Source organism: Bos taurus, chromosome X (assembly GCF_002263795.3).
Source record: "Bos taurus isolate L1 Dominette 01449 registration number 42190680 breed Hereford chromosome X, ARS-UCD2.0, whole genome shotgun sequence".
In the NCBI taxonomy this organism is placed as follows: Eukaryota; Metazoa; Chordata; class Mammalia; order Artiodactyla; family Bovidae; genus Bos; species Bos taurus.
Genome location: NC_037357.1, coordinates 90,870,160 through 90,894,792, shown reverse-complemented (window position 1 = coordinate 90,894,792; position 24,633 = coordinate 90,870,160). Strand labels below are relative to the sequence as shown.

At 46.4% G+C, this 24,633-nt stretch overlaps 1 protein-coding gene and 2 long non-coding RNA genes across 4 annotated transcripts in view; 1 reads left to right on the top strand and 2 right to left on the bottom strand.

Moving 5' to 3' along the window:
- LOC107132071 (uncharacterized) overlaps positions 1 to 6,465 on the bottom strand; it is a 77,961-nt gene extending 71,496 nt beyond the window's left edge. The window contains exons 1-2 of one of the 2 annotated variants that reach the window (XR_009493571.1): positions 4,919 to 6,465; positions 4,302 to 4,379 (exon numbers count right to left, since the gene is read on the bottom strand). This is a non-coding gene — a long non-coding RNA (uncharacterized lncRNA). The remainder of the gene's footprint in view (positions 1 to 4,301; positions 4,380 to 4,918) is intronic. The other variant, XR_001495622.3, reaches the window with a different exon arrangement.
- Positions 6,466 to 8,621: 2,156 nt separating this feature from the next.
- Positions 8,622 to 22,617, bottom strand: LOC132344321 (uncharacterized). The gene is made up of 3 exons (XR_009493570.1): positions 18,673 to 22,617; positions 15,061 to 15,145; positions 8,622 to 14,562 (listed from the first exon to the last, which is right to left on the bottom strand). It is a non-coding gene; the product is annotated as an uncharacterized lncRNA (long non-coding RNA).
- On the top strand, positions 22,224 to 24,547 carry HSD17B10 (hydroxysteroid 17-beta dehydrogenase 10). Its single transcript, NM_174334.3, has 6 exons — positions 22,224 to 22,269; positions 22,617 to 22,781; positions 23,410 to 23,574; positions 23,695 to 23,823; positions 23,903 to 24,011; positions 24,211 to 24,547. The coding sequence occupies exons 1-6, from the start codon at positions 22,243 to 22,245 to the stop codon at positions 24,399 to 24,401; spliced, it is 786 nt and encodes a 261-aa protein (NP_776759.1). The 5' UTR covers positions 22,224 to 22,242; the 3' UTR covers positions 24,402 to 24,547.
- The last annotated feature ends 86 nt before the right edge of the window (positions 24,548 to 24,633 follow it).

Here is a 24,633-nt window from a genome sequence, read left to right as displayed (position 1 = left end):
CACAGAGTCGGACACGACTGAAGTGACTTAGCAACAGCAGCAGCAGCATATATATATAACTGAGTCACTTTGCTGTACAGCAGGAACTAAATACAATATTGTAAATCAACTGCTGCTGCTAAGTCGCTCAGTCGTGCCCAACTCTTAGCGACCCCATGGACTGGAGCCTACCAGGCTCCTCCGTCCATGGGATTTTCCAGACAAGAGTACTGGAGTGGGGTGCCATTGCCTTCTCCAACTACATTTCAATAAAATTTTAAAATAAATAAAATGAGACAGTTAAAAAAATGATCCTCCATCCTCACCCTCTCAGCACAAGATGTCTTCTGTACAGGGAAAACTTTCATGACTTTATAGGGCAGTACTGCTAACACATAAAATAAGTACTTGTGATTTGGCTTGTGACTATCCCCAAGATCTCAGACTTCAATTGTCCCACCCTCCCCTGCTTTCCTGCACTGCTTTCACTGCATGTTATCTGCATTCGCAAGCCACTGGCCTTTACTCTGGCCCTGGCTGAGAGAAGCCTGGTCCTGCCTCAGGGCTTTTCACTTGCTCTTCCTGCCTTGCCGCTCCCACTTCTTTCTTTACTTCCCAAACCTTTGCACATCAGGGTTTTCAGTTCACCAATACAGCCAATCCTTTCTCCAAGTCTCCCAGGCCTTCAGTACCCTCACTAACCCCTGAAAGTCTTATTTACAAGTTTATTGTTGATTCCACCTCCCTAGAGAACTGTGAAATCTCTTTGCAGGGAACACTCCATTCAAGTATCACCACCCCTCCCACCCAAACCCTGTACTAAGGGACTTGCCCAAATTTTAGCCTGACTTCTAACAGCCTTCCCTGGTGGCTCAGATGGTAAAGTGTCTGCCTACAATGCAGGAGACCTGGGTTCAATCCCTGGGGAGGGAAGATCTCCTGGAGAAGGAAATGGCAGCCCACTCCGGTATTCTTGCCTGGAAAATCCCATGGATGGTGGAACCTGGTAGGCTACAGTCCATGGGGTCACAAACAGTTGGACACGACTGAGCAACTTCACTTTCACTTCACTTTCTAACAGCCTAAGGCTGGGTGCCTGGATGACATAGCCTCCTTTTAAGTTCCTGTCTGAAAAAGTTCAGGGTTTGTCAAAACAAGCTACCATTTGTTCTAGCCAACACCTGATGACAGGCCGCTGATCTCTCTTACAGCATTTACTAAAAAGGGCTTACAATTGTGAATTCCTCTGTCTCTTTCATTGTGAATTCCTCTGTCTCTTTGAGATGTACTCTTTGGGACCCTATGGACTGTAGCCTGCCAAGTTCCTCTGTCCATGGGATTCTCCAGACAAGAATACTGGAGTGGGTTACCATGCCCGCCTCCAGGGGAATCTTCCTGACCCAGGGATCGAACCTGAGTCTCTTATGTCTCCTGCATTGACAGGCAGGTTCTTTACCACTGAAGCCCATATATATACATATACGTTTATGTATATACATATATCTCCTAGGACTCAGAAACATCTTTCTCAAGGTCCTGAGAGCCAGTCCTTTGAAATATAATCAAGGAAGGATAGGGCCTCCGTTTCCTTCCCAGTAACTATGAGAGGATAGAATAATCCTAACTTCAATAATTGCCAGCTAACAGACACAGCTGGCCTAATTGTAAGCCAATAGGGTAGGGGCCTCCCCAGAAGAAAAGAACCAGATACAGCTTTTTGACATAAGAGAAGCCATTTTATCACACCAGTCAGAATGGCCACCATTAAAAAGTCTACAAATAACAAATGCTGGAAAGGGTGTGGAGAAAAGGGAACTCTCCTGCACTGTTGGTGGGAATGTAAATTTGTGCAGCCACTATGGAAAATAGTATGGAGTTTTCTTAAAAAACTAAAAAGGTCTCTTACCTTCTCAAATGGCCTACTCTGTCAATAGAGTATGTATCTCCCTGAATAAACCTGCTTTCAGTCTAAAAACTAAAAAGAGTTGTCCTATGATCCAGTAATTCCACTCCCAGACATATATTCAGAGAAAGTAGCACTATTTACAATAGCCAAGACATGGAAGCAACCTAAATGTCCATCGATATATGAATGGACAAAGATGTAGTAAATGTATACAATGTAATATTATTCAGTCATAAAAAAGAATGAAATAATGCCACTTGCAGAAACATGGATGGACCTAGAGATTATCATATTAAGTGAAGTATATCAAGAAAGAGAAAGAAGGGAATTATCTGCTGGACCAGTGGTTAGGACTCAGCACTTTCACCGCTGGAGCCCGGTTCCTTGGTCTGAGAACGAAGATCCCAAAAGCCGCAAGGCATGCCAAAAAAAAGAGAGAGAGAGAGAGAGAAAGAGAAAGACAAATACCATATGATATCACTTATATGTGGAATCTAAAATATGACACAAATGAGCTTATCTACGAAACAGAAACAGACTCACAGACTTAGAAAACAGACTTATAGTTGCCAAGCGGGAGGAGAGGTAGGGAAAAGAAGGACTAGGAGTTCGGGATTAGTGAAAGCAACCTATTATACATAGGATGGATAAACAACAAGGTCCTACTGTATGGCACAGAGAGCTATAGCCAATATTCTGTAGTAAACCATAATAGAAAAGAATATGCCATATATATATATATATATATATATATATATATATATATATATATAACTGAATAACTATGCTGTACACCAGAAACTAACACAACGTTGTAAATCAACTATACTTCAATTTTAAAAAGAGAGAGAGAAGCCATTTTAGGCCTAAGCCATTTCGTGATCTAAGCCTGGACACAATGATTGCCCTTGAAGATGTGCCCTTGAACACATCTTAAGGAAACAAAAGAACAAACAACTGTTGTCAGGAAAGAGAAGTAATAATAGCAAAGATAATGAATCAGCTGTAAAGACTCTCAGTTCTGTTTCAAAGGTAAAGATTAGCCTGAAGCACTTTCTTGAGCTGTTTTGCAGAATTTAAACCTACCTCCAGCACTCAATCACCAGATCAACTGGAACCTAAGGGATGATGATGTTGACCTTTGCTGACCATCATGGCTTCAACTATAGCTTGGACTCTGACAACTTTTGCCCCAGTTCTATGCTGAATTTTCCACTGCTCAAGCTCCCCCCACCCCAACCCTGCCATGGATATACACACACCACGCAATCTCCTAATAGAATATTTATTTACCCTCGGCTTAAAACTTCCCCAATTTTGCTGTTCAGGGAGACACTGCTTTGGGGAAAATCCCCACTGTTTTCCTTACTTGCTTCAAGTAATAATAAATCCTTCTTTCTCCCGCTCTTTGCCTCGGTTGTATCTTTTGGCTCGACACCCACCAGGAAGCAAACCCAGTTTTTGAGTAACATAATCGCTCTTACACTGACCAACTGTATTTCTAAAATTTTTCACTTCCCTCACTCTACTTGAGCCCCTGCTTGTTCCTCCTCTCCCTCTCTCATTCTCCCTTTAAAACACCCTGCACAAATCGGAATGGAGTCCAGCTTTTTCCCCTACTGTCAGTACTTACTAAACAAAATCTGTTTTCACTGCTTTAGAGTCTCAGTTCAGTTCAGTCACTCAGTCATGTCCGACTGCAGCATGCCAAGCTTCCCTGTCCATCACCAACTTCCGGAGCTTGCTCAAAACTCATATCTATGGAGTTGGTGATGCCATCCAACCATCTCATCCTCTGTCTAGCTTTGCTGTCTAGCTTTAAAGTCTAGCTTTGTTGATATTTTACACTCTCTACCTTCACCCTCCCTCAGAGGGAAGGGACCATGTTTATTTTGTTCACTGCTGAATCCTAAGTGCCTCCAAGAATGACTGGCACAACAAACATTTGCTGAATGAACAAATAAATGTTTGTTAAAATGCATAGAGTAGGGGACTTCCCTGGTGGTCCTGTAGTTAAGAATCTGCCAATGCAGGGCACACAGGTTCAATCCCTGTTCTGAGAAGATTCCACATGCCATGGGGCAAATAATCCCGCGCACCACAACTACTGAGCCTGTGCATTCTAGAGCCCACACGCCACAAAAGAGGAGCCACCGCAATGAGAAGTCCACACATGGCAACTAGAGAGTAGCCCCCGCTTGATACAACTAGAGAAAGTGCATAGCAACAAAGACCCAGCACGGCCACAAATAGATAAAATAAAAAATGTTTTTTTAAAATGCATGTAGTAAAACGACCCTGTTGGGCTGCTACCCCGCAGGCCTACAAGGCCTGTGCGTGCCCAGCTTCAAGACCGAGGAAAAAGCCCAGAGCCCAAGACAGAGACATCAGTGGTTTAATGGATGTGGGATCTTACATGTCTGAAGCAAGGTCCTGGAGCGACACCTCACTGTGTGTTGTGGATGACGGGCAGTACATGGCTGCAGTCTTCGCCCTGGGGAAGGGGAGACTGCCAGTTATAGGGGGAATTGACGTCAGGTTGGCTCATTGGTTACCAGAAACTAGCAGAGGAGCACGCCCCTCACTGCCCCACTGATAAGAACATTCGTCAGTAGCTGGGGCCTGGGGCAAGTATGTGGGAAAGTCAGTCATGTGAGTAGGGTATAGGTGAAGCAGGCACTGGTCCAGCAGGGGATGTACACAGAGCAAGAGAACAGCCATCTTGAGTGATCCTTGACCATACAGACCCCAAGATGGGTAGATAAGAGGCCTAGATTTTAGTCTCGTCATTTGTCTTGGTTAACTTGTTATGTGAGTCAAGTTGCTTCATCAACTTGGTTCAACTACTATCTGTGTAATCTGGGGCAGCATATGGAACATCTCTTTGTCTCCATATCCAAGCAATTCCTTCTGCACAAGATTATTGAGAATACTGAAATGGTGTATGAGAAACACAGCAGTGTGAGAGTAGGTGCTCAGGGAATAAGTTCCAAGTTTGACCTTTTAGTGGGTATCCCTTATCTGGTCTCTTACCCAGATTGTAGATTGTGTACATCTGTAGGTTGTCCTCTTAGAGGAGTGCAGACTCTGGAGCCAGACTGCCTTGAATGTGAAGTCCTGCTTTACTCCTTATTAGAGAAGCACTCACATGCTTATCTGTAAACTGAGGGTGATTGTAATCCCTACCTCATAGGGTTGTCCTGAGGCCTAACAAAGTAAATATACTCAAAACAGCACCTCATATATACATGTTACTTAATATGACTGGGCCGTCTTCATTCAGAAGAAGCATCAAGCTTCAAGAGCCCCAGTGCCTCTGTGACTTCACACCTGTAGCTGGAGTAGTCAAAGGCTCCCTTCGCTGTCCTTACAGGGGCCTGGGGGTCAGAAGTCAGTTATTAACCCAGTCTCAGATTGGGCCAATTAGCACCTAATTCCGTCTTCACTGGGCCAATTCGTACCTCATTCAGTCTACACTACCTGTTCTGTGGTCTGAAGTCACTCTTCTGTGCCCCGCGAATGCTCCCCTCGGCTTATCTGTGGAAGCAGCGGTTTTCCCAGGCCAGAGACGGCTCCAGAGCAATTTTTTCAATTGCTGTAATCCCACCCTGTTCCACGGACCCCCTTTTCGACTCAGAGTCCCCCGGAGTGTGGGTGAGCCCTTTGGAACTGACTGAAAGACTGAGGGTGGGGGTCTGGCGCGGTTACTGTGCAAATTTAGTTTTTCTTCAGGGGGACGATATGGGGTACAATGGACCTAAGATTGAGTCCTCTCTAGGCCTCGGAGATGTGAGGACGGGATGGAGAGGGGTTTCCTCTGGGTCTAACACACCCACCCCGTTCCGTTCTCTGGTTTTTTGCCTCCCGCGGGCACCACAAACTGCAACCCGGAAGAAAGGAGGACCCACAAGCGCTACCGTCGAGGACTCTGCGCCTGCCTAAACTGCCCCGGGCGGCCGCACCCCTCCTCTTCTCTCTGTGACCTGTTGTTGTCGCACGCCGCTTTGTCCACATCTCCTAACAGTCACTTCCTATGGGTCTGGCCGCAGTTGTCCCCTCAATCGCACTGGCCAGTTCCACAACTGACTCTCCCGCCCCTCCGGCAGAACGGGGCGAGCAGGACGCGCATGCGCAGACCCCACCTCCACAGAGCACAGCGCGACCCCTCGGAGGGCCTGACATGGGCGGAAGGAGCATGCGCAGATGCCGCGAACCGCTCCGGAAGGGAAGATGTGCTGAGTGGGTGGGTATTGGCAAAGCCAGACCTGTTCATCTCCGCGCCCCTGCTGCCCTCCTTCTCGCTGAGTCTTATCTTCCCATACTCGATCAGAACTATAGGACAGCCGCGTATCGGAATCTTAGTGTGAATCCTTCCGTTTAGCTAGCAACCCCTCTAAAAAAAGAAGACTGAGTTAATAAAAATCATATTTAATCCGTTGACTTGCTTAGAATGGGTGACGCCTGTAGATCACCGTCCAGTCCTTGGTTCCAGAGCAGGCGACTCTTCTTCCTCACTTGGCAGTGGCAGAAATAAAAGGGGAACTTGCCCCCTGCCAAGCCCCTTTGCTAGACTCTGGGTTCCTACCTTCTGAGCCCCTTTGCCAGTCTCTTCGAGGGCCTGAGCCATCTTTGGGCTCCCTGTGATGACGGATCAAGGTCTCCTCACCGTGTCCCACATCCCCGCCAATGGGACAGTTTCACATGGTGCAAGTGGCTTAGGGTGGAGGGCACAAGCACTACGCATGACAGTTACTACTGACAGACCACCTTTTATACTAGATATGATGCACTAGGATAGAGTGAGTATTCGACCCACTTCACGGAGGAGGAAACTGAGGCCAGAAGAGGAAGACAATTCGACCCAGATCACACAGCCATCCCTTCAGTAGGTGCATGATCAAGACTTACCACAGACAGACAGTGCCTCTAAATCCTCACACTTGGAATAGGAACCCCCGCCCTGTGTGCCCCCCACTTCTGGGTGTTACCCAGTCACACTGGCAGGATTTTCACTGGCACCTCTGCCTCGCCTGGGCTGACTCATCTCCTGCACCCATTTGTTCTGTTCAGAGTCTTTCCTAACTCAACCCAGGCGGGCACGGAGGGGATTTGAGGGCCAGTGCTCCCCTCATAGTTCAGTAGGTAAAGAATCTGCCTGCAATGCAGGAGACCTAGGATCGATTCCTGGGTTAGGAAAATCCCCTGGAGAAGGAAATGGCAACCCACTCCAGTATTCTTGCCTGGAAAATCCCATGGACAGAGGAGCCTGGCAGGCTACAGTCCATGGGGTTCCAAGAGTCAGACAAGAGTTGGTGACTAAACCACCAGAATTGTTGGAGAATTCTCCGCCAGAATTGTTGGAGAATTCTCCACCAAAATCGTCGGAGAAACTAGTCTAGGTCCAGGGCTGGAAAGCTGGGAGGCCCTGAGAGGGCCAGCCCTGGGTTGGCCTCTGGCCAGGCGCAGGGCAGGGGTGCTTTGCACCTCCTGGAGGAGGGGTGATGAGGAGCCCCAAGGGAGAAGCATGCTTCCACCCGCATTACCTCCCTCCTCCCAGGCTCCTGCTCCCTGAGGGCGGTGGCTGTCACTCCCAGCTTCTTCAGCGCCAGCTGGCTCCATCTTCTCAGCCTTCGCGCCTGCCTTTCCTGCTTTCCTACCAGCTTGGCTGCTGGGTCGATATGTCAATCATGTGAAGACAAGGTGGATACAAGTGGAACTGAGGCAGTGTACTGATCACAAGACTTTGATTCCACCAAATGATGCAGGTTTATTGGGACGTCACACATATGCATTCATTCACTCAACAAACTGTGTTCTTTGCCAGGCCCTGAATGGCAAATGAAGGATTCAGAGATCAGAATACAACCATGAACTCTCAGGGATCAGGGTAGGTACTGGTGCAGAGGTGGGCATAGAGAGCCATGGGAGCCTGAGGAGGAATATCTCAACATCAGGGTGGTTATCCGTGCAGTAGGGTTGCCATATTTAGAAAATAAAAAATAGAGAGCCCCACTCTGATATGAATTTCAGTTAAATAACAAATAATTTTCATTAGTGATATTGGGGGAGTATGTAATTTCCTCAGTTCTGTCTCACCGCAGCAAAAATTTGAATCAATGGATGGATCAGTGTTACAGCTCAGTTTTATTTGGAAAGCAAAGGAAAATACATCCTCCAGGCGTGAGGGTGGGCCGACCCAAAAGACTTGAAGAGAAGAGAAGCCAGAAGTTCAATTTTGGCTCCTCTTTTTATATGTTTTTTCTCCTCCCTGAGCCTGTCCTATGTAAATTGGGCTAGCCAGGAGGGCTGTTTGTTTCACCTAAGGTTCTCACTCCAGTCCTCTGAACTTCCTTTGTTCTATTTTCACGGGCTTTTTCCTTTCTTTGTCTTTTAGCCACAGCCATTATGGACTCCTTTTTCCTATTCTAACTACCTAACAGGAATAAATGAGTTAACAACTACATAAGGAAAAGAAAAATATACTTAAAACTGTACCTGGCCTTTAGGAAGAGCTATGTAAATATTAACTACTGTTACTCTTCAGAGTAGTGTCTCAGCCTTTTTTTATGCTAAGGACACTTCTGGCAATCTGGTGAAATCTAAAGAAACCCTTCCCAGAATAATGCATGCATAAGATAAATAAAGATTACAAAAGAAATACAAATACTAAAATAAGAACGATATCTATAACATAGTTATATAAGTACTTCTTTATTAATATATTAAATATCAAACTCTATCAACAGGTTTAGTGACTAACATAATTTCAAAATAGTGATGTAATTTGAGAGACCTGAAACAACTATGATGTGCTATGAAAATCTGATTTCTATTGGTGACAAAGCCACAGGTACTGCTAATACTACTGTAATTTGTTAACCACATTTCCTATAATGACATGCTACATATCTGTTAGTGATAGTGAAAATAAAGATGCAACCTTCCCCCCCAAATCCATGGGCTCCTTAAATTCTCTCTAGAGACTCTGAAAGGACCCTGGACCCTGGGTTAAGAACTATTGCGTTTAAAGTAAATGGAGCCGTTAGCTGAACACTTCCTCTCTTGTCACCTCCAACCTTGTCTCTGCCCCTACTTTCTTTCCTAGGGTCTCAGAGAAGAGAAGTCCTATCTTGGGCTTGCCCTTCCCACTGGGCTCTTGGTCTCAACCTCTCCCACTTCCCTTGGGGAATTGTGCCATTGAGCATCTCCTCTCTTTATTGTTTGAACCTCTGTCTCAAGATAATTAGAAAATAGGGAACAGAGTGAACTCAACTTTTGCACACAATAGATACTCATCAGTAAGGGTGCATGAGGGCCAGAGGTGAGCCGAGAGGCATGTCAGCGACAACAGAACCAGCAACATCCGGCATTACCCAGAGTTAAGGTTAGGGTTATCTCTACCGGAGGTGAGAGAAGAGCAAAGGTTTTTCTTTACTCCTGGGAGATAAAAACCACAGGATAATCCATTTAACCCTTGTGGGTGCCTGCAGTTATCCTGGCAAAGGCACTAGCTCCGACTCTGAGATGACGCTGACAAATATAAAGGACCCCAGCAGATGAGTGTGGAGAGCAACTGAACATGTGCCTATAATTTGAGTGAGTTGGGGCACAATTCAAATGAATGGTTTAAATTCTGAAGGAGTGTGTGGGTTGTGAGAATGACTGCAGTGAACATCTGAGAGCATGCTGAGGACGCATGCTAACCAAGTGTTTATCATTTGTATAAATGGAACTGATGTCTAAATGAGCCTGTGTGATGCCAGCCTAAGGTCATGATGACTTTACCTTTGCCCAAATCAATGGCCATTTTTCAGCCTTTGTGTAATCAGAACTTTCTGACTGCACTTGACACGGTTGACCAACTCTCCCTCCTAGAAACTACCCCTTAGCTTTCATGACACCTCTTTTTCCTGGTTCCCTCTGCTTAGCTGTTTCTTCTTGGCCTTCTCCCTGAGTTCCTTTTCTGGGGAGTCCATTCTATCTCCTGGTTTCAGTAGTGCCTGTATGCTGAGGACTTTCCACTCTCTAGGCTCATTTTTTCCACTGAATTTCAGAATGAGACAGCCAATCATTTTCTGTCCCCATACACCAGATGTTCCTTAGGCACCTCCAACACATATCCTAAACTTAATCATTGCCTCCAACATCTGTTCTATCTCAGTTCAGTTCAGTTCAGTTGCTCAGTTGTGTCTGACTCTTTGCGACCCCATGAATTGCAGCATGCCAGGCCTCCCTATCCATCACCAACTCCCAGAGTTCACTCAAACTCACGTCCATCGAGTCGGTGATATCATCCAGCCATCTCATCCTCTGTCATCCCCTTCTCCTCCTGCCCCCAATCCCTCCCAGCATTAGAGTCTTTTCCAATGAGCCAACTCCTCACATGAGGTGTCCAAAGTTCTGGAGTTTCAGCTTCAGCATCATTCCTTCCAAAGAACACCCAGGACTGGTGTTGGATCTCCTTGCAGTCCAAGGGACTCTCAAGAATCTTCTCCACCACAGTTCAAAAGCATCAATTCTTAGGCACTCAGCTTTCTTCACAGTCCAACTCTCACATCCATACACGACCACTGGTAAAACCATAGCCTCGACTAGACAGACCTTTGTTGGCAAAGTAATGTCTCTGCTTTTCAATATGTTATCTAGGTTGGTCATAACTTTCCTTCCAAGGAGTAAGCGTCTTTTAATTTCATGGCTGCAATCACCATCTGCAGTGATTTTGGAACCCCCCAAAATAAAATCTGACACTGTTTCCACTGTTTCCCCATCTATTTCCCATGAAGTGATGGCACCAGATGCCATGATCTTAGTTTTCTGAATGTTGAGCTTTAAGCCAACTTTTTCACTCTCCTCTTTCACTTTCATCAAGAGGCTTTTGAGTTCCTCTTCACTTTCTGCCATAAGGGTGGTGTCATCTGCATATCTGAGGTTATTGATATTTCTCCCAGCAATCTTGATTCCAGCTTGTGCTTCTTCCAGCCCAGTGTTTCTCATGATGTACTCTGCATAGAAGTTAAATAAGCAGGGTGACAATATGCAGCCTTGACGTACTCCTTTTCCTATTTGGAACCAGTCTGTTGTTCCATGTCCAATTCTAACTGTTGCTTCCTGACCTGCATATAGATTTCTCAAGAGGCAGGTCAGGTTCTATCTCAGTTGGTAGCAATACCATCTTCACAGACACCCAAACTGGACCCTGGGAATGATGCCCTCTTCACTCCATCTAACCAGCTGCCAAATTATGATGATCTAATGCCTACATCCTCCTTAAATTTGGCACCTCCTCTCTATCTTCCTCCTATCACAACCCAAAATCTCTTGTCTGTACTATTATAACTAGTGAGATCTCCCTGTTGTCTCTCTTAAAAGAAGCCTCCAAGAAGCCAGAAGGAACCTCTTCCTAAAGCTAAAATTTTAATGTTACCCCCTCCTTGCTTTAAACCCTTTGACTGGTTCTCTCTCACTTCTAGGCCTCTCAATAAGTTGCTGCATTATGATTGTCTGACTTCAGCCTGTACAACACTACTTTTCAGCAACAATATATGGCTTTAAACTCCCCACAATAGTGCTACCAGGTGAGATAAAAGATGCTAAGTAATGAAATTTGAATTTCAGATAAACAACAAATAAATTTTAGTATAAATATCTCCCAGGCAGTATTGGGGACATACTGATACTAATATTGTGGTTTCCCTGATGCCTCAGATGGTAAAGAATCTGCCTGCGGTGCAGGAGACCCAGGTTTGACCCCTGGGCTGTGAACCTCCCCTGGAGAAGGGAACGGCTACCCACTCCAGCATTCTTGCCTGGAGAATCCCATAGACAGGGGAGCCTGATGGGTTACAGTCCATGGAGTCGCAGAGTCAGAAACGACTGAGCAAGTAACACTTTCACTTCTTTTCACACTAAAATTATTTGTTACTGTCAGGGGAGTGTGCAATTTCCTCAGTTCTGTCTTGCTACAGCAAAAATTTGAAGTGACAGACAGATCAGTGTTACAGCTCAGTTTTATTTGGCAAGTAAACGAAAATACATCCTTGAGGCATGAGGGTGGGCTGACCCAAAAGACACAAAGAGAAGAGAAGCCAGCTCAATTTTGGCTCCTCTTTTTATATGTTTTTTCTCCTCCCCCTGAGTTTGCCCTATGTAAATTGGGCTAGCCAGGAGGGCTGTTTGTTTCACCTGAGGTTCTCACTCCAGTCCTCCGAACTTCCTTTGTTCTATTTTCACGGGCTTTTTCCTTTCTTTGTCTTTTAGCCACAGCCATTATGGACTCCTTTTTCCTATTCTAACTACCTAACATTCCCCCCTCAAGAGATGGGAGGCCCAATTCTTTGGGAATGGGGCATCAAGGTCTCTCTGGCTACTTCCTGCTGAACTGGGACAGCAAGGGGCATTGGGCCTCCCCCTCTTGCTAGTCTCAAGCCTCAGAGTCCTTATAGCGGTGTCCATATAAGGGTGAGTGATATTTTCCATGGTCAGCTGTAGTTTTATATATCCTTGTTGAACTGGCACCACATGTTGTGCTTGTTGACCTGGGCAGAGACAAAACGGGTTAGACAATCAATAATACATGGAGCAATCATAAGCAGCATCGATATGGTGATAATGATTAGTAGGGGCATTAGCCAATTCCAAATTCCCTCCCGTCAGGAGAAGGATCCCCCAAAGAGATATTGTAGCCACCCTGAGAACTCTCCAGCTCATTCTTTGAGATCCTGTAGGATCTGAATGTTTTTCTTGAGGACTCTGAAACTTTCTGTAACTTAGCTGGTGGTATTTACCCAGAAACAACATGTCTCATTCAAGGTGGCTTGAGTTCCTCTTTGTTCAGGGATCAGGAGATCTATCTCCTGTCTATTTTGGAGTACAACCCCTGCCAAGCTGTGTTGGCTTTTTAGAGCTATCCTGAGAAATCTTATCCTCAGAAACTTAATTTTGGGGGTGTTCATTAGAATGGCACTCATTTGTAGTCCTGAATAGGTATCTGAGATCTCCCAGGGGCTCACAGGTGTATTGAGTGTCCTCTTCTGTTTTCTTCCACAGCTTGACTCATGAGTAGTGAATCCAGGAATTATGTCCTAGTACCTTGACTGCTGTGGTGGTAGAAAGTACTATAGGGTAGGGGCCCTTCCATGTGGGCTGGAGTTGAGCCTTTTGGGGACCCAACTTTCCAGACTTCAATTAGGACTTGAGTCTCTGGAGCATATAGTGGTGGCTCTTTAGAATCTTTTGGGTCCTGTTTGACACACCACAAGCATATATTTTGTTGAAATTGCCCAATGGCCATGGTATAAGACTGGAGGGTCTGAGTCTCTGGATCTAGGAAGAGGTTATTGACATAAACAAAAAGTCTCCCGTATAGCATCTCATAAGAACTAAGACCAACCTGTTCCTTAGGGGCAACATGGGTGCAGAGGAGAGCTATTGGTAAAGCCTCCTTCCATCCCAGGGAGGTCTCCTGGTTTATCTTTTTTATTGCTGATTTTAAGAATTGGTTGGCTCTTTCTACTTTTCCTGAAGACTGAAGCCTCCAGGCACAATGTAGATAATAAGCAATGCTCAATGCTTTAGAGACCCCTTGGGTGACCTTAGAAGTAAATGATGTCCCATTGTCACTTTGTAATGACCTGAGCAGACCAAATCTCGGAATGGTTTCAGGGAGCAGTTTTTTTACCACCTCCTCAGCCTTCTCAGTTCGGGTAGGAAAGCCTTTAATCCATCCTATGAATGTATCTATCATGAATAATAGGTATTTATACCCTTGAGAAACTGGCATCTGGATGAAGTTCATCTGCCAGCCCTCTCCTGGGTAGGTCCCATGCCATTGGACAGGCTGGGCCAGCTCGCGTCTGCAAGCTCCTTGGGGGTTGTTTAATTGGCAAGTGGGACAAGAGGAGACCACTTACCTTATAGTCATCTGGAGGCCTGTTCCTCTGAAGGACCTTTCTAGTAATCCTTGGAGGGCCTTCTCCCCTAAATGAGTGGTGGCATGTAAGGAGTTAACCAACTTCCATTGGAGGTTCCCAGGCAGAAAAAGGAGTCCTTCCTTGTGGAACCACTCCACATGATCTTCTTGAAAGCCCTCACTCTTAGCTTTAAGAGTCTCACCTTCAGTATATGAAGGAGTTTCTGACAAATTAGTCTGTGGAACTAAGGTGGCAACCCCTATTAGGTCATTGTTCTGTAATCCTGCTCTCTTAGCTGCCTGATCAGCTGCTTGGTTTCCTTGTGCCACTTCTGTGCTCCCTTTTTGGTGTCCTTTATAATACGAGACTGAAACCTCAGTGGCCAGATGGACTGCCTCCAAGAGCCTAAGGATTTGATCACCATATTTGATTGGGGACCCTTGGGTGGTCAAGTGGCCTCTTTCTTTCCAAATAGCAGCATGTGCATGTAACACCAGAAAAACATGCTTGGAGTCAGTATAAATGGCTACTCTTTTTCTTTTTCCCAGCTCTAAAGCTCAAGTCAGGGCTATGAGCTCAGCTAATTAGGCTGAAGTACCTGGTGGCAGAGGCTTAGCCTCTATGGTCTCAAAATTGGAGACTATTGCATATCTGGCTCTTCTTTTTCCATCCAAGACAAAGCTGCTTCCATCAGTGTACCAGATTTCCTCAGGATTGGTCAGAAGATCTGACAATCCCTCTAGGGTTTTGTCCAGTGGTCCAAGGTTGCTAGGCAAGAGTGAAAGGGGAGAGAGCCCTCAGGGGTAGGCAGGAGGGTAGCTGGGTTAAGAACCTCACAAGGGGATATAGTCAGGCCTTGATTTTCCATCAGCACTACTTGATATTTGAGGATCCTTTGATCAGACATCCATAAATGGCCTCTCCCATTCAGGAGTTGTTTCACTTGATGGGTGGTAAAAATAGTTTGCCCCCAAGAGAGAGTTTTAAAGCATCTTCTATCAGGACTACAATAGCTGCAAGATTTTGAAGGCAGGGAAAGATCTCTTCCCAATAGGGAAGGACAGGGAATAGGACACCCAGGGACCACCAGAAACTGGTGGGAAAATATTTGTCCATCCCAACAGCCAAGTGCTCAGGTGAATCTTTTTCTAATTGCTTTTCCTATAGCACCCAAAATGGTACAGGTTTGGGAGGAGAAGGCTCAGGAGAAGGAGGTCAGGACAGAATACGTAGCCCCTGTGTCAGCCAAGAAATTCTCGGACCTACCTGCCACATCCAGTTGCACCCTTGGCTCCAGCTCCACGATGGTTATCTGTGACAGGCAGGCTGGGCGGAGCGGGGGGCTTCAGTCCTGTTGAACCATCATGACAGAAGGCTTGGTGCTTGACCTTGAGGCTCTTGGGTCCCGAGGGCAGAGTGCTGCCCAATGTCCCAATTGATGGCATTTGTAGCAAGCTGTTTTAGGAGACCTGTCATGGTTTGGACACTCTTTGGCCCAAATGTCCCGCCTGTCTACAGATTGGGCATTTGCCTCGTGCCTTGTCCTTCAAGGACTCAGGGTTTGCCACAGGGTTTCCCTGGAGGGCGGCCAGCATCTGGGCATGCCTTGTCTCTTTCCCTTTCTCCCTTTCCTGGGCCTTGGCCTCCCTCTCCTGTTCTCTGTTATGACAGGTATTGGTGGCTGCCTGGACCATCTCATCTAAAGAGGCAGCAGGGTCCTGCTGCTGTAGCTGTTGTAACTTTATCCTGATGTCTGATGCACATTGGGACAGGAATTTGTCCTTTAAAATCACCTGTCACTTGTAAGAATCTACGTCCAAATTGGTAAACTGGAGGGACTCTTTTAGACTTTCCAGAAAGGCAATGGGGTTCTTGTTGGACTCCTGAGTTATTGCTGAGACCAGGCACAGTCCCACAACTAATAGGCTTCCTTCTATTTCCATGGGTGGACTTCCTTAGGGGTGAGTCTTTCTGAAGCTTATCCTACCCAGTACCATTGCAACCTGAGAGCCGGGCATCCCCAGGTCAGGGTGCAGATCCCCAGGCAGGCTGAGGCATGACGGCCTCCTGGAGATTGAATCCCCAGGCAGGTTGAGGCATGTCAGCCTCCTGAGAATTGGATCCCTCGGCAGGTTAAGGCATGTCGATCTCCTGGGACCCCTGGACTGCGGATCCCTGAGCAGGTTGAGGTGTGACAACCTTCAGAGGACCAGATCCCTAGGCAGGTCAACGCAGGTCGACCTCCTGGGACCCACGGACTGGAGTTGGGTGTTCCCAAGGTCTTCAGTGTGACCAGTGCTCGGTAGGATTAAGGGGTTGTAATCTTAACTCAGACAGCCATTTTGCTTTTTTGCATTTCTTTTCCATGGGGATGGTATTGATCCCTGTCTCCTGTACAATGTCACGAATCTCAGTCTATAGTTCATCAGGCACTCTATCTATCAGATCTAGTCCCGTAAATCTATTTCTCACCTTACAAATAGCTGTGAAAAGAAGAAAGGCGAAAATCAAAGGAAAAAAGGAAAGATATAAGCATCTTGCTATCCAAAGAATAGCAAGAAGAGATAAGAAAGCCTTCCTCAGTGATCAATGCAAAGAAATAGAGGAAAACAACAGAATGGGAAAGACTAGAGATCTCTTCAAGAAAATTAGAGATACCAAGGGAACATTTCATGCAAAGATGGGCTCGATAAAGGACAGAAACGGTATGGACCTAACAGAAGCAGAAGATATTAAGAAAAGGTGGCAAGAATACACAGAAGGACTGTACAAAAAAGATCTTCACGACCCAGATAATCACGATGGTGTAATCACTCATCTAGAGCCAGATATCCTGGAATGTGAAGTCAAGTGGGACTTAGAAAAGCATCACTACGAACAAAGCTAGTGTAGGTGATAGAATTCCAGTTGCGCTATTTCAAATCCTGAAAGATGATGCTGTGAAAGTGCTGCACTCAATATACCACCAAATTTGGAAAACTCAGCAGTGGCCACAGGACTGGAAAAGGTCAGTGTTCATTCCAATCCCAAAGAAAGGCAATGCCAAAGAATGCTCAAACTACCACACAATTGCACTCATCACACACGCTAGTAAAGTAATGCTCAAAATTCTCCAAGCCAGGCTTCAGCAATATGTGAACCGTGAACTTCCAGATGTTCAAGCTGGTTTTAGAAAAGGCAGAGGAACCGGACCAAAGTGCCAACATCTGCTGGATCATGGAAAAGCAAGAGAGTTCCAGAAAAACATCTATTTCTGCTTTATTGACTATGCCAAAGCCTTTGACTGTGTGGCTCGCAATAAACTGTGGAAAATTCTGAAAAAGATGAGAATACCAGGCCACCTGATCTGTCTCTTGAGAAATCTGTATGCAGGTCAGGAAGCAACAGTTAGAACTGGACATGGAACAACAGACTGGTTCCAAATAGGAAAAGGAGTACGTCAAGGCTGCATATTGTCACCCTGCTTATTTAACTTCTATGCAGAGTACATCATGAGAAACACTGGGCTGGAAGAAGCACAAGCTGGAATCGAGATTGCTGGGAGAAATATCAATAACCTCAGATATGCAGATGACACCACCCTTATGGCAGAAAGTGAAGAGGAACTCAAAAGCCTCTTGATGAAAGTGAAAGAGGAGAGTGAAAAAGTTGGCTTAAAGCTCAACATTCAGAAAACGAAGATCATGGTATCCGGTCCCATCACTTCATGGGAAATAGATGGGGAAACAGTGGAATCAATGTCAGACTTTATTTTGGGGGGCTCCAAAATCACTGCAGATGGTGACTGCAGCCATGAAATTAAAAGATGCTTACTCCTTGGAAGGAAAGTTATGACCAACCTAGATAGCATATTCAAAAGCAGAGACATTACTTTGCCAACAAAGTTCCGTCTAGTCAAGGCTATGGTTTTTCCAGTGGTCATGTATGGATGTGAGAGTTGGACTGTGAAGAAGGCTGAGCGCTGAAGAATTCATGCTTTTGAACTGTGGTGTTGGAGAAGACTCTTGAGAGTCCCTTGGACTGCAAGGAGATCCAACCAGTCCATTCTGAAGGAGATCAGCCCTGGGATTTCTTTGGAAGGAATGATGCTAAAGCTGAAACTCCAGTACTTTGGCCACCTCATGCGAAGAGTTGACTCATTGGAAAAGACTCTGATGCTGGGAGGGATTTGGGGCAGGAGGAGAAGGGGACGACAGAGGATAAGATGGCTGGATGGCATCACTGACTCGATGGACGTGAGTTTGAGTGAACTCCGGGAGTTGGTGATGGACAGGCAGGCCTGGCGTGCTGCGATTCATGGGGTCGCAAAGAGTCTGACACGACTGAGGGACTGAACTGAACTGAACTGACCTGAGTGACTAAGCATAGCACAGAGTCCCTGCCACGTGGGTTTGAGTCCCAAATCTTAGGTAAACGGTTTCAAGCACAACTTTGAGAAATGGAAAGATGATGACATGCCTAATACTTTGTAAGCAGTAGCATACATGGAGAGAGGAGCTGGAGGATGGGAGGAAAAAGCAGTGGGAAAAATGTGCCAAGGAATCTCCTTCACAATCTGCCAGAAAATATGCTAAATACCTGACCTGTGCCCACAATTTTCATTGGCCTGATCCTTGGCACAAAGGACATTAAGGACAGAAGAACCCTCACCCACTTGGGCAACAGCTACTAGGGCATAGCAGATGGTGCAACCTTTGGGACACACTGGGAAGTAGAGTAGCCCTTGCCAGAGTCCCTCAGTTGCACCCACTGCTGCTCGCCTGTTCGTGGGGGTTGGGGGGAGGCGGGTGTCGAGGAAACAAGAAAGGAGAGACTATAAAGGAATTAAGATTTTGTTAGCCATATGTCCTTCCAGCCATAGGAGCGAGGACCTCCTACCTTAATCGGAGGTCTTCTGGAACCTGAGCTGTGTGACCTTTCTGCCGAGTTTGCTTTTGTTGTCCCAGTTTCCAGCCCACTGGTCTTCTTGTCACTTCCACTGTGCTGGGTTTTCTTGAGTTCAGCTTCCACCACGGGAGCTTTCACTGAGTTGGGCTTCTGCTGTGCTTGGGCTCCGCCTCGTGGGGGCCTAGCCAAGGTTGTTTCAGCCAGGTTAAATCCGAGAAAGGGCACCATATTCCTAATAACCCTACAAAGGAGGTACTTTGATTATATCCATTTTATGGAAGAGGATAAAGAGGCACATTCAAGTAGCTTTCCCAAGGTCATCCAGTTAGCAAATGATGAAGCTGAGATTCAAACCCAAACCTCTGGTATCAGAGTCTGTGCTGAAAATTCAAGGAGTTGAATTGGTAGGATGCCAAGGGATAATGGGTTGAGGACACTGGTGGGAATGGGTAAAGAGAGAGGAGGAATGAGAGAGCATCTACACTGTCCAGAAGAAAAGTAGGAAGAAGCTGCTGGGCTGGAGAAAATAGAAAGGCCCACAGATCAACAGGGTTCAAGGATATAAAAGAAGTGGTGGAGCGAAGACCTGAGGTGATTGGGAGAACATGGTCAGAATCAGAGGCTGTAGTTTGTAGACGTGGGGGAATCTTTCCAGGACATGACAAGGTTAACAGTGTGGTTTAGACAGAGGTGGTTAAAGTAGAAAGGAGGTGAAGGTCCTTGGAGCTGAGCATAATTCTTCATGAAGCTGGGCCTGCAAATTCTCCCAAGATTGACCGATTTATTCCTTAATTCATATTGAATGTGTAGTACATGTCAGGCAGTGTTCTTAGCATGAGGTAGCCAAGAGGTAAAGGACAAGACTCTGCTGCCACAGGGTTTACTTTCCAGCACACGGAGAACACACAAACACTCACACAAACAAGGCCAGGTTAGACAAGACTCAAAATCCTTAAGGCATAATTCCACAATGCTAAAAGTTCTGGGAAGTATCAGGCTGTTTTTTCATACTTTGGAGCCCAAACTCATTAGGTGACAAAACCTGACCTGAAATAGCATAAGGCTATTTGTAGTCTTGATTCATTCAATGTAAATTTTCATATTTTTGCCTCTAGAACTACTAATGTTTAATTATAAGCGACACTCCAGACTTTTTTTAGTAATTATGCATAGAGTATATGCAGTATATAGAATTATGTAATATAGGGTATGTGTCTTCAGAATTGAAAAAATTTCGAATTCCAAAGCATATCTGGCCCCACGTTTGGAAAAAGATGGTGGATCTGTAATTACTATGCAGAGAATTCAAATATGCAATGTGTTGATTCAAAAAACTGGCCCCTGAACAGGAAGGGCAAAGAGAGACTGAAGAAAGAGGCAGACCATTCCAGATTGGTAGGTGGCAGATTTAATGAGCAAGGGAACTTTTAAGGTTTGTTCTGGGTGACCAAAAGACCTAGTAATCTCCACAGGCATCTGCCAGAATCTTAAAAGTTTATATAGAGGTGTTCATGGGATTCAGTTAGGTGGTATTCAGTCCAGATGGTCCCAACACCACCTTACCCTCTCAAGACTATGTCCTTGAAACAGCTCTAACTGTAGGAACAGTGAGCATATTCCAGGGACATAAGCAGGGTATGGAGTGTCCCAATGTCCAGCTCTGTGGTCAACCTGAGGTTACGTCCTCTTGATGACATCCTCCAACACAATGGAATAGCAACTAAGTGGCTCACAGCTTGAAAGGTGAGGGAGAGGAGGTGACATTGAAGCTTAGTTCTGAATGACCAAACAATAGCAACAACAGCAGCAACAAATACAGTCATGCAAAGATCAGGAGAGCATTCCAAGCAGAGAGAGTAGCTAATTCAAAGATGAACACAGCTGGGGTGGGAGGATAAATTGGGAGATTGGGATTAATATATACAAACTACTATACATAAAATAGCTTCCCTGGTGGCTCAATGGTGAAGAATTCACCAGCCAAGCAAGAGATGTGGGTTCGATCCCTGGGTCATAGATCCTGGGAGAAGGAAATGGCAACCCACTCCAATACTTACTCTTGCCTGAGAAATCCCACCGACAGAGGAGCCTGGTGGGCTCCAGTCCATGGGGTCGCAAAGGAGTTGGACAGACCGAGTGACTAAACAACAACATGTATAAAATAGATAACCAATAAGAAACTACAGTATAGCACAGAAAACTCAATACTCTGTAATGGCCTATATGGGAAAAGAATCTAAAAAAGAGTGGATATATGTTTATATATAACTGATTCACTTTGCTGTACACCTGCAACTAACACAATATTGAAAATACACTATACTTGAATAAAAATTAAAAATGAAAGAACACAAAGAGGGCACTGTGGTTGGGCCATATTTGGCTCCGTTAAGAGTGCTATCACTGAGGGATGGGGGCACTTCATGTTGTCTGAAAGACTGTGAATCTGGTACTAAATCCTTTCATGGATATGGTGTAGTGACCATGAGTGTGGTAGCAAGTCAACATTTAGGAGGCCCAGAGGGAAGTCTTCCTGGGTAGGACCCAGATAGGGAGATACTTAAAATAAAGGAAATACACAGCTCAATGAGGCTGAAAATGCAGACTAAAGTTATGGTCTGAAGACCTTGGTTTGGGGAGAAGTATATAAAGAAGTCAGATAAGGTAGGCTCAGAATTATAATTAGGATACTGGTGAAAAGATGTTTTAGGGTGTTCTGGGTCTTAAATGACAATCTCTGGTTGAGGTCCAATGTGAAATGTGTGTTCTGGGCTTTGGGGTTTAAAATAGATGGTTAGACATAGAAGACAGTACCAAAGGCTCAAAGATGTTTTTTGCTTCTCTGCTTATGCCTCTTTGGGTTTGTGTTTCTCAGCAGCTGTCTCAGAATGTCGTTTTCTAGTTTCTCTTGTTATGGCTTTCCACATCCGTATCTCTGAGAACCTGTTGGTCATCTCTGTTCTTCTCAGTCGCTTCCTCAACATATTTCTCTGTATGTGGCTCTCACAATCACCATCTTTGTATATCCATGCCTGGGTTCTAGAATCTGGTTCTTTGTCCCTTCCTTTGTCTGTGTCTGTACTGAAATTACTTCTTTTTCCAACTGAACTTTCCAACTTCCCTCTCGGAAGGCATGAACCTTTTATTATTCCTCTGATTATTTTATTATTCTTCTATTATCCCTAGTGCCCCACACAGAGGCTGGCATATAGGAGTCTCTCCGATATATTTATACTTGAACGGAGGCTTTTTCCGAGGAGTAAGGAACACATTCTCAATCTCCTGTCCCCCTCCCCCCAGCAGAGCTGCAGGCCTGACCAAAGGCCCGGGGGTGTGGTAGTGTTGCGACGCGGCTATTCGCTGTTTTTCCCCGGGTGTAGAGACTTTCTGCCTGGACCTTGCCGGGACCGGCCTTGCCCCCGCGGCGGGTGACGCGAGAGGCCAGCACCCACTTGATTGGCTGAGCGGCGGACCGCCCACCTCGCCGGCCCCGCCCCGCGGCTCCGCCCCGGCCAAGCAGCGAATCACCGACAGTCCAGCCCGTAGAGAGGCCTGAACAAGATGGCAGCTGCTTGTCGGAGCGTGAAGGTAAGTGGGTTTTCGCCCTTCTGCACCCACTGGGACGGCGCAGCCATAGAACCAGCGGGGAGAGATCGGTGCTGGGAGAAAGCGTCACTCTTATCTAGGCCTGTTATTGCGACGGTGGGGCTCGGGAGGTGAAGGTCAACTCTCCGGGGCACGTGCATGTGCCCTGGATGTGGATGTGCACTGGCTGGCTGTCTGAGGATGAGACACCCAGAGGGTCCCATCGTTAAGATGAGGAGGCACATCTGGGTCAAGTCGCGGCGGTGACCGGGAGCCTCCCTCGCAGAAGCCTGGAGAATGGGTGGGGGTGGTCCGCACAGTGTAGTTGTTGACCGAGCTCCTCTTCACAGGGTCTGGTTGCCTTAATAACCGGCGGAGCCTCAGGCCTAGGCTTGGCCACAGCGGAGCGACTGGTGGGGCAGGGGGCCACTGCTGTACTTTTGGACCTGCCCAACTCAGATGGGGAGACCCAGGCCAAGAAGTTAGGGAAGAGCTGCGCCTTTGCCCCAGCCGACGTAAGTGGGGTTACCTCACCTCTCCCATGGGGTTCCTTTTCATAAAGGTGCCTGTCTTTGTGGGCAATGGACTCATCTCCTTTTCCCTTTTGGTCTGAGCTGTTTTCATACGCCTCCGGATAAAGAATTTCTAAAGCTGTGATTCACAACAGGGAGGAGGGCGGGGAGGGAGGTTGGAGATTAGCCATATCAGAATCTCCTCAAGGAGATATGTAGAGTTATTGTGCCCTGTAATTTTAATATTTACAAAGTCAAAAAACTTATCCTGAAACAAACTACAGAAAGTGAAGTTTGACAAAATCATATTAGCAAGTAGGGGTACCAAAAAGTTAGTTTATATTCATATCAATAATTCTCACAACTTATCTGATCCACAGCAGTTGAGAATCTCCAGGGGTATGTAAGTTTATCAAAAGAGGGTATAGATTTCAAAGATGTTTTGAAACACTGCTCTGTAATACCTAACATTTTCACCTTTGTCTCACTCTAGAGTTTTCTTTCCTTGGTCTCTCCCTTGCTTACACAGTCACTCGAAGACTGGATTTGCCCTGCGCCCCCAACCCCCTGCATGACTTAGTGGTATGTGTGTGATGGTAGATGAATACCTTCTCCACTTTTCCCTTTGAAGGTGACCTCAGAGAAGGATGTGCAAGCAGCCCTGACTCTAGCAAGAGAAAAGTTTGGCCGTGTGGATGTGGCAGTCAACTGTGCAGGCATTGCAGTGGCCAGCAAGACATATAACTTAAAGAAAAGCCAGGCCCATACCTTGGAGGACTTTCAGCGAGTTATCAATGTAAGGCCTTAGAGGTTCTCCAGGGGTAGTAGTAAGAAGTATCTGACTGTGAGTGTCCCCACACCCACAAAAGGCTACCTCTGCTTCAAGTCCTATATCATGTCTCTTCTGGTCCTCCAGGTGAATCTCATAGGCACCTTCAATGTGATCCGCCTGGTGGCTGGTGAGATGGGCCAGAACGAACCAGACCAGGGAGGCCAACGTGGGGTCATCATCAATACAGCCAGCGTAGCTGCCTTTGAGGGCCAGGTGTGTGAGTAGGGACAAGGCTTGTACCTTGGTGACTTGTTGGGGGCCCTGCCCCCTATGACCTCCACTCCCTCTCCAGGTTGGACAAGCTGCATACTCTGCTTCCAAGGGGGGCATAGTGGGCATGACATTGCCCATTGCTCGGGATCTGGCTCCCATGGGTATCCGGGTGATGACCATTGCTCCAGGTAGACATATCCCCTCCCTGCCACACCTGGGATTGGGTGGGATCTGTGGACAATTGAGCAGGGAAGTTATCTACCATCTAAACAGCAGCAGCCTTCTATCTCTGGACATAGGGAAGCACCACAAGTAGAGTTACGGTGAGGAGGGACCAGGGAGATATAAAAGTGAGGGTGGGTCTCTGATTCTGGCTGTCTTATCTAGGCCTATTTGGCACCCCGCTGTTGACCACCCTCCCAGATAAAGTGCGCAACTTCCTGGCCAGCCAGGTGCCCTTCCCCAGCCGACTTGGTGACCCTGCCGAGTATGCTCATCTGGTACAGGCCATCATCGAGAACTCATTCCTCAATGGAGAAGTCATCCGGCTGGATGGGGCCATCCGCATGCAGCCTTGAAGGGGGAAGGCAGAGAGAACAAAGGTTCCTCTGTCCTTCCCCCTCCTGGAGTGCTCTACTCCAGTTTGGAAGGAAGCCCAGTAGCCATTTTGTAACCTCTGCCTATCAGTCACCCTGTGTGCCTAATAAAGTCTCTGTTTCTCACGGAGGAGTGAGCAGCACTGTGTGCTGGGGGAGTTGGCATGGGGAAGAAATGTGAATGGGTGAAGACTGACAGGGTTGGATGCTCAGA